Here is a 13,596-nt window from a genome sequence, read left to right as displayed (position 1 = left end):
TGGGTCCTGAGCCCTACACTACAAGAATGTAATCCCCCATGGCATCGAGCAAGAATTCCCTAGCAATTAACATTTAGGTAAGTGGCACTTATGTGGCATAACACGTAATATCCATTGTGTGGTATAATATGTAAATGGCATCAGAGTGTGTGACAACGTGTAGTGGGCGTCCCTGTGTGTGGCGTAGTGTGTAGTGAGCGCCACAGTGTGTGATGTAACGTATAATGGGCATCACGGTGTGTGGCGTAAAGTGTAATGGGCATCACAGTGTGTGACGTAACGTGTAATGGGCATCACAGTGTGTGACGTAACATGTAATGGGCATCACAGTGTGTGGCCTAATGTGTAATGGGTAACACGGTGTTTGACATAACACGTAATGGGCATCATGGTGTGTGTGGTGTAACGTGTTATGAGCATCATAGTGTGTCATGTAACATGTAATGGGCATCACGGTGTGTGGCCTAACGTGTAATGGGCATCACTGTGTGTGTGTGTGTGCACAATGTGTAATGGGCATTACGGAATGTGATGTAATATATAATTGGTATTATGGTATGTGGCATGTGTAATGAGCATTACGGTGTGTGGCATAATGTGTAATTGGCATTATGGCATGTGGTATAATATGTAATGGGTTTGTGACATAATAGGCATTACAGTGGAAATATTTGGTGCGCCTTTGGTGCACACTTTCCCTAGTTTTAGTTTGCCTAACATTACACTTGCATCTTGGCTCCTAGATTTTTTTTAAAATTGTCGAGTCCTGGCATGTGTAATAAGCATTGCGGTGTGGCTTAACGTGTAATTGGCATCACGGTGTGTGGTATAACATGTAAGGGGCATTACGGTGTGCAAAATCAATAATAGAATGGAAGGAAAGGTTAAAAAACATGATGAGGCAGGTCAAGGGGCGGGGCTGGGGTGGATCAAGGGGTGAGGCTGGGGGCGTGTCAAGGGGCGGGCCACTCTCCGGGAATCTCTCAACAAAAAGGTGGTAACCCTACACACCCCCCATGGGGGCCCTGGAAAGTTGATGTACCGGGGCCCAGGATTTCTCTTGGCAGCCCTGAGTCTGACTGTCACAACTGTCCACAAAAATGCACATTCTCAGTTTCTAAGTATCCTAAGTAATTATTTAGCAATTGCTGTATGTTTAAAAAAAAAAAAAAACGAAAAAATTGGAAAGGTTACTCATTGGGTAATGCCAATTTCTCACCTTATTAATATATATATATATATATATATATATATATATATATAAGTAATGTACAATAGAGGTCACTCACAAGATTTTTCATGCTGCACGGCGGCAGACTGGCAATAAAGTTCACAACATAAGTAGTAGTGAGTCAACGTTTCGGGCTGGTCGCCCTTTATCAAGACATAAAAAAACAAGTGTACAGTACTTACATTTATAGGTGCATAAAGACCCAGCAAACCAAGTTCCCACCACCTGTGCTGCTCCCCTGGCCCGGGGATGATGACATCACCGGCGCACCGGCAACCGTGTGTGCAGTGTCACCAGGGGGCGTGTATCCTCTGCCCAAATGGGTAACCAAGGTAACCCTATAAACAACGTGAAAAAAAAGGAGACCAAGTGATAAGCTAACCACCTGTGTGTACGTGCGTGAAGTTCCTAATGAACCGGAGAGAAACATGTTAAGCTATAGCGGGGACAGCTATACGGAGCTGTTCCTGGTCCTGCTAGCAAAGCGTCTGTCCACCGAAAGACATGTGTGATGTGTTGTGAAGAAACTCTGTGCGCCGATGTAAACAGAACGCAGTGCGGGGTGTCAAAGAAAAAAATTTTTATTAAGCAAAGTGCGGTGCAAAATGTGTCAGTACTACCAGGTGTCGACTATGTGTAGACAATGCGCTATCAGTCTAATAATAAAAAGTATGGTGTATGTAAGGGACAGTGTATCTCTGGTGACATGCGGGAAGAGTAGTGAGTGGATTGTGCCAATGAAAGCGTGAAATATCAGATACATAATAACAAAATGGTATAAATGTAACAGCGGTAAAACAGATCTCTCTGGGGCAATAAGCGCAGCTGAAACCATAGTATATCAAATATATAAACACATAGAATATGTATATCATAGAATATAAACACAGTTAGCATTATATCATAACTGGAAAAGTATATTTAAGCGCAGACAGACCCTTCAAAACAGGGGCAGTCAGGAAAGCGGTAAAGTTAAATGCTTATATTGTCAATGGTCTGAGTTCTGGTAGGGTGTAAGGGGCAACCCTTCCATGTGAAACAGAGTTCGGGGATCCTGCACACTACGACCCATCACTCATGCATGAAGGATACTGAAAGTCCTTATAGAAAGCACGTCAGTGGTAATATCTCATTAAGTCCGTGCGGCTGGACAGTTCCTAAGGCATGTATCCATTTGGCTTCTAAGCGTAGAAGCGCTCTTCCTCTATCTCCTCCTCGCAAATTCAGTGGAATGCAGTCAATCATTTTATACCGCAGGCTGGGTAAGGTGTGTTTGTAATTCTTCCAGTGCCTAGCAACGGGCTGATCCGACCCCTTGTCGCTCAGGGCAGCCCTAATGCTGGACTTATGAAGGGCCATTCGTTCTTTGAACTGCCGTATCGTTTTCCCAACGTACATATATCCGCAGGGACATTTTATATAGTATATAACATAACTGCTGCTGCAGGTCAAGGCATGTCTAATTGGAATTTTCACTCCAGTTCTAGGATGCAAAAAAAAGTCACCGATTTCAAGGCCACTGCAGGTGACACATTTAAGGCAGCGGTAGTTGCCATTCTTCCTTTTAAGAAAGGTGGTAGGGGCAGAATCCTTCAGCTTCGATACATCGTTATGTACCACGACATCCTTAATGTTTTTACTCCGCTTGTATGCAGGCATGATTCTGGAGTTTTTTAATTGTTTAAGGTTGGGATCAGCAGTGATCAGCGGCCAAAATCTTCTGGCAGTTTTCATCAGAAGGGTGCTGGAGGTTGAGTAACATTGAGTCCATATGATGCGATCAGATTGTAAGTCTTTATCCTGTCTCTTGAGCAGGTCATTTCTATCCAGGGCTAACACTTTGATTTTAGTATTGTGTAGCAGTTTTCTGGGATAGCCTCTAATAGCAAATTTTTTCACCATGTCCGTGATTTCCAATTCAGCTGATTCCTTCTCTGAACAGATTCTGCGGGCTCTGAGGAACTGCGAGTATGGCAGACTCCATTTTGATGCTGTCGGGTGGAAGCTGCTGCCCAGAAGGGCTGTGTTTCTGTCCGTTGGCTTATGGAATACCGTGGTGGCCAATTGTAGGTCTTCAGTAAGAGTAATAGTGACATCCAAGAAGTGGATACTGCTGCTGCTGGAGCTAGTGGTGAACTTAATGTCGTCATCAATCGTGTTGATCTTAATCATCAGTGTGTCAAAGCTATTCTGGTCACCATCCCAAAACAATATAATATCGTCTATGTACCGATAGTACATCTTGATGCGGGAGGCTGTTGATGGATCAGAAAAGAACAGATCTTTCTCCAGTTCATACATAAAGATGTTAGCCACGCTCGGGGCCACACAAGACCCCATAGCAACCCCAGACAGCTGCAGGAAGAATTTGCTGTCAAACATAAAAAAGTTGTTGGTAAGAGCAAGATCCAATAGATTAATAAAAAAGTCTGCATCAGGCCCTTTGTAGATCTCGCTATTGTAGACTGCTCTTCTCACTGCTGCAATGCCTCTGGTGTGCGGTATGCTGGTATATAGTGAGACTACGTCGATAGTACACAGTAATAATGGAGATGGTAGAGGGGAGAGTTCTTGGAGATGGATGAGAAGTGCCGTGGTGTCTTTCAGGTAGGTATGCTGTTTTTGAACGATGGGTTGTAAGAACAGATCCAGAAACTGAGCTGCTGTGTAATAAAGTGAGTCTCTGGCTGCTATTATAGGTCTCCCAGGAGGATTCACCAGATCCTTGTGAATCTTGGGCAGGGTATAAATGATGGGTACCTTGGGGAAGTCCGTGATAAGTATGCTTTTGATATCTTCAGGGATGAGATTGGCCGAAGTAGCTTCTGTCAGAAATAGGTCTAGTTCTTTTTTGAAGAAAGGAGTCGGGTCTTGCGGCAGTCTCCGATAGGTCTTGGGGTCATCGAGTTGTCTGTAAATCTCTTGTTTGTAGGCGGTGAGGTCCTGTACCACAATGGCACCCCCTTTATCAGCAGACCTTATTACAATATCATTGTATTGGCCCAAGGTTTTCAGAGCCTGCTGTTCATCTGTGGTGAGATTCCAACGTATTTCTTTGGAAGCGGACTCTGTGTCAGTAATACATTGGTCCATGTGTCCAAGAAAGCTTTTTATGGAAACATTAGTGGAGGCAGGATCAAAAGAACTCTTTTTAGATAGAGCTGGTTGGGGTGCTGGTGCTGAGGGGTTCTGACCAAAGTGTTCTCGGAGTCGCAATCTCCGGCCAAATTTATACAAGTCTATGCGTTCTTCAAACGGAACTGCAGTGTGCGTCGGCACAAATGAAAGACCTTTGTTTAAGACTGCCATTTCTAACGGGCTAAGTGTCCTCTGTGACAAATTGAAAACTAGGTCCTCTTGCCTGTTTTCTTTTTTGATTTGTCGGAAACACTGGCCCCCTCTGCGGATTGGTCGCTTTCTGGTGGGGGTCCCCTGGCCCGGGTAGTCACCCCTAAAGGGGGTCTCCTATTGTTGGGATTTTTTTGGTTTTTTCTGCGATCAGTGTCGCTGGAAGACAACTCGCTAGATTGGTCGGTCTCAAACTTGGGATATCTCCTGCGTCTCTGGAACTGTCTGCGGTCCTGTTGTTGTCCCCTACCGTATACCCAGCTGTAAACCTTGTACTCAGCGTAATCGCGGTTTACAGTTTCCAATTTGTTTTTTTTGAAGGTGATGAGATCTGATCTGTATTTCTCGATTTGTGTGGAGAGAGATTTCAACCAATCTTGGGATTTATCCGCTTTGATTGTTGCAAGGTGTGTGTGCTCAAAGGTATCGATTTTAGCTTTGACGAGGTCTAATTCACGTTTGGATTCTTCGATAACCAATAATATAAGGTCTAATGAGCATTTATTAAGGACCGAGGTCCAACGCTTGCAAAATTCTGGATTGTGTCGACCAATGGTCGGCACATTCTTAACGCGGAAACCCCTAGGGATGTGTTTCTCCCGGTAATACTCCGAGAGAGTTACACCATGTAGGTGAAAGTCAATCTCACGTTTCCTTAGTTTGATGAGGGTGGAAACAAGATGGTCGGTGGGTAAGACGCTGTCCTTGTCCGTGAATCTTTCTTTACACAGGATGTTTTCCACATCGGAGTCGGTAAGGACAAGGGTATCACCTGGGTTTAGCGTAATGTCCTTAAACCCAGGGGTAACATCCTCTGAGGTCATGGCCCCAAGTGGGGTACTTCAGTGGGTAATAAGATGTGAGGGGTGAAGACAAACGACAAGGTGATGTCCTGGGGTTCGAAGTTTGAACAAGGTAGAAGTAGGGGGTGCGGTGCCCAGGTTCGTTGTTCCAAAAAGGACAATGAAGTAATATACAGGTAATCCTGGCACTCAATCCAAAGTAGCAACAACTTGGGTGTCCCTCTGTCCTTGCACGGCGGCAGGAAATGTAAGTAATGTACAATAGAGGTCACTCACAAGATTTTTCATGCTGCACGGCGGCAGACTGGCAATAAAGTTCACAACATAAGTAGTAGTGAGTCAACGTTTCGGGCTGGTCGCCCTTTATCAAGACATAAAAAAACAAGTGTACAGTACTTACATTTATAGGTGCATAAAGACCCAGCAAACCAAGTTCCCACCACCTGTGCTGCTCCCCTGGCCCGGGGATGATGACATCACCGGCGCACCGGCAACCGTGTGTGCAGTGTCACCAGGGGGCGTGTATCCTCTGCCCAAATGGGTAACCAAGGTAACCTATAGCTTAACATGTTTCTCTCCGGTTCATTAGGAACTTCACGCACGTACACACAGGTGGTTAGCTTATCACTTGGTCTCCTTTTTTTTCACGTTGTTTATAGGGTTACCTTGGTTACCCATTTGGGCAGAGGATACACGCCCCCTGGTGACACTGCACACACGGTTGCCGGTGCGCCGGTGATGTCATCATCCCCGGGCCAGGGGAGCAGCACAGGTGGTGGGAACTTGGTTTGCTGGGTCTTTATGCACCTATAAATGTAAGTACTGTACACTTGTTTTTTTATGTCTTGATAAAGGGCGACCAGCCCGAAACGTTGACTCACTACTACTTATGTTGTGAACTTTATTGCCAGTCTGCCGCCGTGCAGCATGAAAAATCTTGTGAGTGACCTCTATTGTACATTACTTACATTTCCTGCCGCCGTGCAAGGACAGAGGGACACCCAAGTTGTTGCTACTTTGGATTGAGTGCCAGGATTACCTGTGTATATATATATATATATATATATATATATATATATATATATATATATATATCCATCCAAAAATGCAGGCACTCCAATGTACATAAACAATAGACCCAGGTGCCAGAAAAATCAATGCACAGTCCAAAGTCCCACAAAGTAGGACAATAACGGCACTCAAAGGGATTTGCAGCGTGAAAATACTGTATTAAAATACAGACATGTAGTACAAACAACGGGTAACGTTTCGGGGGACAAACCCCGTCCTCAGACCCTCCTACAGCAACAAGACTCCCCCAAAGTGAGGGAGTCTTGTTGCTGTAGGAGGGTCTGAGGACGGGGTTTGTCCCCCGAAACGTTACCCTTTGTTTGTACTACATGTCTGTATATATATATACAGTATATATATATATATGAGCTGTACATGCAATGTCGGGTGTGTTATTTCCCATAGGATACTGATAAATGGGGAGTAAATTGACACTGAGAGAACATGCACTGACACAATGTAACTGAGCTGACAGTGTTATGGTTTCCATGGCAACAGTAAACAGCCTGCCTGCAGTAAGAGCAGTGAGATGTGATCTCTCAGTAACTACAGGTTTATGGTAACACAGATCACAGAGGAGAACCTTACACACCGCACTTACACTATGGCTGAATACTCAGATAGTAACAAATGGTCTCTTCCGGGATGGAGAATAGAACAGCGATATAACAACAAAGTTCTGATTGGAAACTGGGTGGAGGAGAGAAAAAAGGTACTTACTTATAGCAGCTGTGTTTGTGGTCACTAAAGTCGTGTAATAAATATACAGTAAGTCTGGAGACAGGCTGGGATCATACCTGCCACCCTGACTCTCTCCCCCATCCAGGTGGACTTTACCTACATTTACTGTATATATGGGGCGATTCAGGTTGGTTTGCAAAAGCAAATTCCTTCTTTAATGGACAAAACCATGTGCACTGCAGGTGGGGCAGATGTAACATGTGCAGAGAGAGTTACATTTGGGTGAGTTGTTTTGTTTCTGCCCAGGGAAAACACTGGATGTTTTTTTTTTTTACACTGCAAATTAGTTTTCAGTTTGAACACACCCCACCCACATCTAACTTTCTCTCAGCATATGTTACATCTGCCCCACCTGCAGCGCACATGGTTTTGCCCATTAGAGAGAGATTTAATCTCGGAGCACTCAGTGGGAGCCCTGATATATGTATATTGCCTCGTATTAGTAATATTGCATAAGTAACATTGCTATCTCATTATGATATTTTCATACATTTTACAGTTTTTGTGCATATCATTTGTCTAACCTGTAAGTCTACTTTAGCACTTAGGAGCTAATTCAGCTTGGGTGGCTAATCAGCTAATTTGCAAATTAAGCGATTATCAAATGACTCCGCATGCATACCATATGCATCTCCCATGTGTGAGGGGAAATAGCAACTGAAAATGGTATGGATTGTAAACGCAATGGGGGCGGAGCTTGACTGACAGGAGCCAAAGTTTCCGGGGTATGGTGGAAAGAACGCAGATGTTTTTGAGTAGGGTCTGTGACATCAGCGATAACCACTTCCACACCGTCGCAGTCACAGATTAGTGGCAGCATCAGACCTACTTACTTACATTTGCACAGAAGGCAAATGTTCTTCAATGGTTCTGTAATTGCGTATGGACATGTGAGTGGATAGAGATTGAGGGCGAGATGTACTAAGCCAGGCATGTCCAAACTGTGGCCCGCCAGCTGTTATGAAACTACACATCCCAGCATGCCTTGCCATAGTTTTAGCATCCCCTAATAGCAAAATTGGGGCAAGGCATGATGGGACTTGTAGTTTCACAACAGCTGAAGGGCCATAGTTTGGACATGCCTGTACTAAGCCTTGAAAAGTGATCAAATGGAGAGTGGTAAACCACCAACCAATCAGCTCCTACCTGTCATTTTCAAACACAGCCTGTGACATGACATTTAGCAGCTGATTGGTTGGTGGTTTATCACTCTCTATTTTATTACTTTTCAAGCTTAGTACATCTGGCCCTAACGATCAATTTGCAATTTAGCAAGGGATGCTTTCTCTCTGTCTGGGCGTTGGCTTTCTCCTCACAGTCCACTCTCACATGAGCGACCGATGCTGAATAAGCCCCTTAGTTTGACATTTTAGCTGATGTGACACTGGGTCTGATTCATGCTTGCTCGTTGGGTTGTGGGGAGCCTATTGAGCATGTAGTCGCTGTCTCACCAAAAGCACGACCCCCGCGCTTCCCTACCTCTGTGCACAGCTGCGAACGCATACGCAGACGGGCACACAGGGGGAAAATCATTCAATAGCAAATTATTTTTTTCCCCTGCTCGCAGCACTGAGTAAACCAGGACTCAGTCAGCGCTGCGGAGGCCGTGGGGAGAAGGAGGGCTCTGATGTCATCACCGGCCCTCCCTCCCGACTGCCGGGAAGCCGGAGAATATGAGAAATTACCCTATACTCAGCTACTGATTATAACGTGTCTCCTACGGATGGCCATTGACCATCGATGATTTGAAATCATCGACGGTTTATGGCTGATGTCGAATACTTTTGCCATCGATGGGGGAGAATCGCATGGTTTCTCTCCATCGATGGCACAGCAATATGATGTTTCCCCCCCCCCCGACACCCATGAAGCCCCACCCCCGTGTTCTGATTGGCCCACAGGCCAATCAGTCAAACACATTGGGTGACCATCAATAGATACAAATATTGATGGTTATCCATTGCATAGTTGAGCACTATCAATGGCCAGTTGCACTATTGCCATCGATGGCAACCATCGATGGCAATGGCATCGATGCCCATCCCTAGTGTCTCCCCACCTGCTGTAATCCACATGTAACAACTGTACTTCCTGCTATAACTGTAGATTAACCCTTTACCCATGCAGTTGCATCAACTCCAGTTTACAGTAACTACAGGTTTGTTTTTTATCTATCTGTACTGTTTTCTGTATAGTTTAAGAGAAGCAACCTCTCAGCAAACAGCAGTTGCTATGGCTTAGACTTTGTTCGCTTTCCAGAGAGTAAACCAGACAGAATACAGAGGAGATTTTACCTGAAACGTATGGCGGTAAGATATATTATGGTTATGTTCTGCTCACTGCAGGCAATTGTGTTATTGTGCTTTAAGCTGGTAAAAAATAATTAAAATGTTCTATTGATTTGTCACAACTATACACGCACAGCTGCAGTTATGGGGTGGTGATGCCAGCTCATCCTAAATGATGGTTCTTTCAATATACTTGGGACATTCATCAGAAATAACAACACCTACTGATGAAGACCAGAACCTATAGGGAGATTACTTGAATTAATTACCACCATCCTTAAGGGGCATACAGATGTGGTGACCTGGCTTATTGGCGGAGCGACGTGCTTCACCGCGATGCTATGTGCTGATCGCTCATGCTGAGCGGGGAGGCAAAGCCCAGCGATCTAGGTGAAGTCAGTGCAAGCATTGGCTTTCCCTACAGGTGATAGCCATTGCTGCAGGGCATACACACACTCCATGTGCCGCTCCGATCAGTGGTGGTCAGATGGCAAAGAAAAGGGGCTGAAATCGCCCTTTGTTTATGCCCCTTAAGTGTCTCCACTGCTCCATACTCCCAATATTTGTTATGGGGGAATTCTGATAACCACACTGGAGACAGTTTGATTATATACAGATGGAGCGCCTCTTGTTCAGTGCCGGGGATCGCCAGAATGTCCCCGCTGGCGATCGGTGGCGGAGAGGCGCGCCATCTGACTGGGACGCACAGCGGTGGGGGACAGAAACCCTCCCTGTCTCTGCTTCAGGAGACTGCCAGACCCCCCGCTAGACAAGGCGGGTTCCATCTGTAGCACTATTGTATAAGCTGCACTGTCCTGAGAACAGTGGGCATGATTCATGTTGGTATCATAGCCTTCACTCCTCCAAAAAAAGGGGGATTTTAATCACTGCGACTAGTGAGGCCTTTATAAATTTACCATTTTCTAGAAAAGAGCTCACAACAGCATCTACTGCTTCCAACTCCTCCCGTGCAGCCAGATGTGCGAGATATATAGTTTTAGCATCTGTGCACGCAGTAATACTGGTTCATCCTCACACAACATCATCAGTTGCACCAGTGAAAAGTGTACTAGCCCAATGGCAGGTGCAGTTTTTCAGTCAGTCCAGGGCCTCCTATGCCTGCGGTTGTGTGAGTGTACAGTATGTGTGTCAGGGTACACAGGTGCTTGCATTGGCATTCCTTCAACACCCCCTCTAACTAGGCCATTTTACCCTCCCTACTAGACACCCCCCCCCCCAGTCACTGCCCAAGATCTACTCCATCTAGATCAGGCATGTCCAACGTTGGCCCTCCAGATGTTTTGAAACTACACATCCCAGCATGCTTTGCAATAGTTTTAGCATTCTCTAATAGCAAAACGGTGGCAAAGCATGCTGGGATGTGTAGTTTCACAACATCTGGAGGGCCAACGTTGGACATGCCTGATCTAGATAGATGGTCATTAGTTCAATCAATATTGTCGACATACAATAGGTTGACAGGTGCAATAGGTTGATGGGTTAAAAATGTCAACATGACAATGATCAATACAAAACAAAGTTTGACACAAGTTTTTTGGGTGGTTGCATTTTTTATGTTTAACCATATCTAGGCAGAATGCCCATGTTGACCTTTTGTATCATAATGTCGACCATATGGTGTCAACTTATTGACTGTCAACGTATTCAGTGTCGACTTATCATCCAGAACCGATGGTCATATATTGTCTGAGATACTGATAGTCGTTACATTGCATGTTTCTTTCTATATTGTGTTACAGGGTTTGCCAAAAGAACATTTACTCTCCCATCATGGAGAGCCTAATTCCAGGTGCCTAGTTTCACTGTATGATGACCATTTTATAAGACATGGGAACACCACCTTGCCGCCTCTCCGCAGCTGGGATGGAAACAGTTTAACTTGGGCTCCAGAGAGATCGGACTTTCCTGTTGAAGGTACTGTAATACTTAAAGTACTGTACCTGCTTTTTCTGAATCAAGCTAAGCTGCGATATCGTGGTCTTGTAGGCCTCTTTAAGGGGTGTACGCACGGGCTGTAGGCTGGGCTGTTTTGACTAAGCGATTTTGCTTAGTCAAAATCACAATGTTGCTGCCGGAGATAAACCGGCGGCCATCGCCAGCAGAAGCCCACGCGTTCCGCTGAATAGACATTGCAGCATCTTGTCAAAATATTCTTGCCTGTAGTATCTATTCGACCGGGTGATAGCGACGCTGGGGGGCCACGCATCGCTTTCACACGATTTTAACGATGTAGCCAAATCGCTTAGAAGAATCTTCGGTACTCTTTACCTAGAACGGCGCCCGCGATTAGAATCGCGGGCGTCGGGGGTAAAAAATCGCGGTCATCGCGGGCATCGCGGGTAAATCGCGGGTACATAAAAATCGTGTACCCGCGATCACCGCGATTTTCCCATAGGGAACAATGTTAAAAAGCCTGATTGACCGCGATTTTACTTTAAAATGCCTCAATGCCCGCGATTTTCACATAGGAATCAATGTTAAATGGGCTACAGAGCCCAAATAGGCACAATTAACCCTTAAATGTCACCCCAATTTTTGTACGCCACCCCACGATCCACGCCAACCCGAAGCGTGGCGAGCGCAGCGAGCCCGCGAGGGGCGGCGGTACGCGTCCTCCGACCTTTTCATGCCCTACTATCCACGTCGGCGTGGAGTTGAGAATAGAATAGTGTGGCGAGCGCAGCGAGCCACCGAGCCCGAAGCGTGGCGAGCGCAGCGAGCCCCGCGAGGGGACGCGGATACCTTCACAGTTATACGCGTCCCCTCGCGGGCTTCACAGGTATCCGTGGCGAAAAGCGGACACCTGTGAAGCCCGCGAGGGGACGCGTTTACCTGTGAAGGTATCCGCGTCCCCTCGCGGGGCTCGCTGCGCTCGCCACGCTTCGGGCTCGGTGGCTCGCTACGCTCGCCACACTATTCTATTCTCAACTCCACGCCGACGTGGATAGTAGGGCATGAAAAGGTCGGAGGACGCGCTCGCCACGCTTCGGGTTGGCGTGGATCGTGGGGTGGCGTACAAAAAATGGGGGGACATTTAAGGGTTAATTCTGCCTATTTGGGCTCTGTAGCCCATTTAACATTGATTCCTATGTGAAAATCGCGGGCATTGAGGCATTGAATGCAAAATCGCGGTCAATCAGGCTTTTTAACATTGTTCCCTATGGGAAAATCGCGGTGATCGCGGGCATCGCGTCGCGGCCGTTTATGTACTGCCCGCGATGTCGCGATCACCGCGATGGGCGCCGTTCTAGGTAAAGAGTACCGAATCTTCCCTTGTGTACACGGTTTTAGAGTCTTGTACACATGGGGAAAGTTACATATTTCAAATAATAGCAGTTACTGTAACTTGTTTGAAAGTTTTACTGTTCTATATTGATGTACTGTGCAGATAATGGATGTACTTGGACTCCGCTACATTTCTTGCATATTAATCATATAAACTAAACTTTTAAATTTTATTTCCCAGATCCACCAACCAACTTCGGTCTTTTGCAGGAAAAGCAAAAGCTGTGGAGAGACGAAGCTCATGAAGACCCGAGAAGTGTCTATTCAGCATCTTACGGGCGTCCACCACCTCCTGCATTCATGACAAGTCGCTATGGCGCATCTCCCAACGCCACATCCCGTACATTGCAGCAGAGTAATAATAACACTAATAAAGCTTCAGACTTCAAGTTTGAAAAACATCTCCAGGTTCTTAACCATCTTGCAAAACAAGAACATGTGGAATCCTAAGTATCGTTAATGTCCAAGGATTCAAGTAGATGCTGGACTGTGACATTTCCACATCAATTCATTAACTTGAAACAACTATTAAATAAAAATAAAATCAAAATGATATGACTACGTTATAATTGCTTACTAATCAACCACGTATGCTAAACCTTTCGAGTGGGTAATTAGTGCAAGTACTCTATGAATTCCATAATATAATGCTACTGTATAGAGACAGAGTTATTAGTATGACAGTGATGCTATAATGGGATGGGCTACACAACATGTACTTATATTTTTCCCTTGAAGATGCAACACTTTGACCCAAATTTTGGAGGTCTACTAATACTACAGAGCTTATTCTCTTTGTCTGACAACA

The 13,596-nt window shown here is 45.4% G+C and overlaps 1 protein-coding gene across 1 annotated transcript; it reads left to right on the top strand.

The window, feature by feature from the left end:
* The first annotated feature begins 6,926 nt into the window (after positions 1-6,926).
* On the top strand, positions 6,927-13,341 carry CFAP107 (cilia and flagella associated protein 107). The gene is made up of 4 exons (XM_083161889.1): positions 6,927-7,165; positions 9,390-9,503; positions 11,243-11,417; positions 12,970-13,341. The coding sequence occupies exons 1-4, from the start codon at positions 7,010-7,012 to the stop codon at positions 13,236-13,238; spliced, it is 714 nt and encodes a 237-aa protein (XP_083018015.1). The 5' UTR covers positions 6,927-7,009; the 3' UTR covers positions 13,239-13,341.
* Positions 13,342-13,596: the final 255 nt, after the last annotated feature.

The sequence above is a fragment of the Crinia signifera genome, chromosome 19, assembly GCF_055691185.1.
Source record: "Crinia signifera chromosome 19, ASM5569118v1, whole genome shotgun sequence".
NCBI classification, from domain to species: Eukaryota; Metazoa; Chordata; class Amphibia; order Anura; family Myobatrachidae; genus Crinia; species Crinia signifera.
Note: the sequence above shows the minus strand (reverse complement) of the source record. Positions and strands in the feature narration are given on the sequence as shown.

What these genes read in the sequence shown, in the direction of transcription:
- CFAP107 (XM_083161889.1), top strand. Translation starts at nt 7,010, where the DNA reads ATGGTAACACAGATCACAGAGGAGAACCTTACACACCGCACTTACACT. An exon ending in GGGTGGAGGAGAGAAAAAAG is followed by an intron (nt 7,166 to 9,389) that starts GTACTTACTTAT and finishes TTTTCTGTATAG; the next exon opens with TTTAAGAGAAGCAACCTCTC. An exon ending in ATCGGACTTTCCTGTTGAAG is followed by an intron (nt 11,418 to 12,969) that starts GTACTGTAATAC and finishes TTTATTTCCCAG; the next exon opens with ATCCACCAACCAACTTCGGT.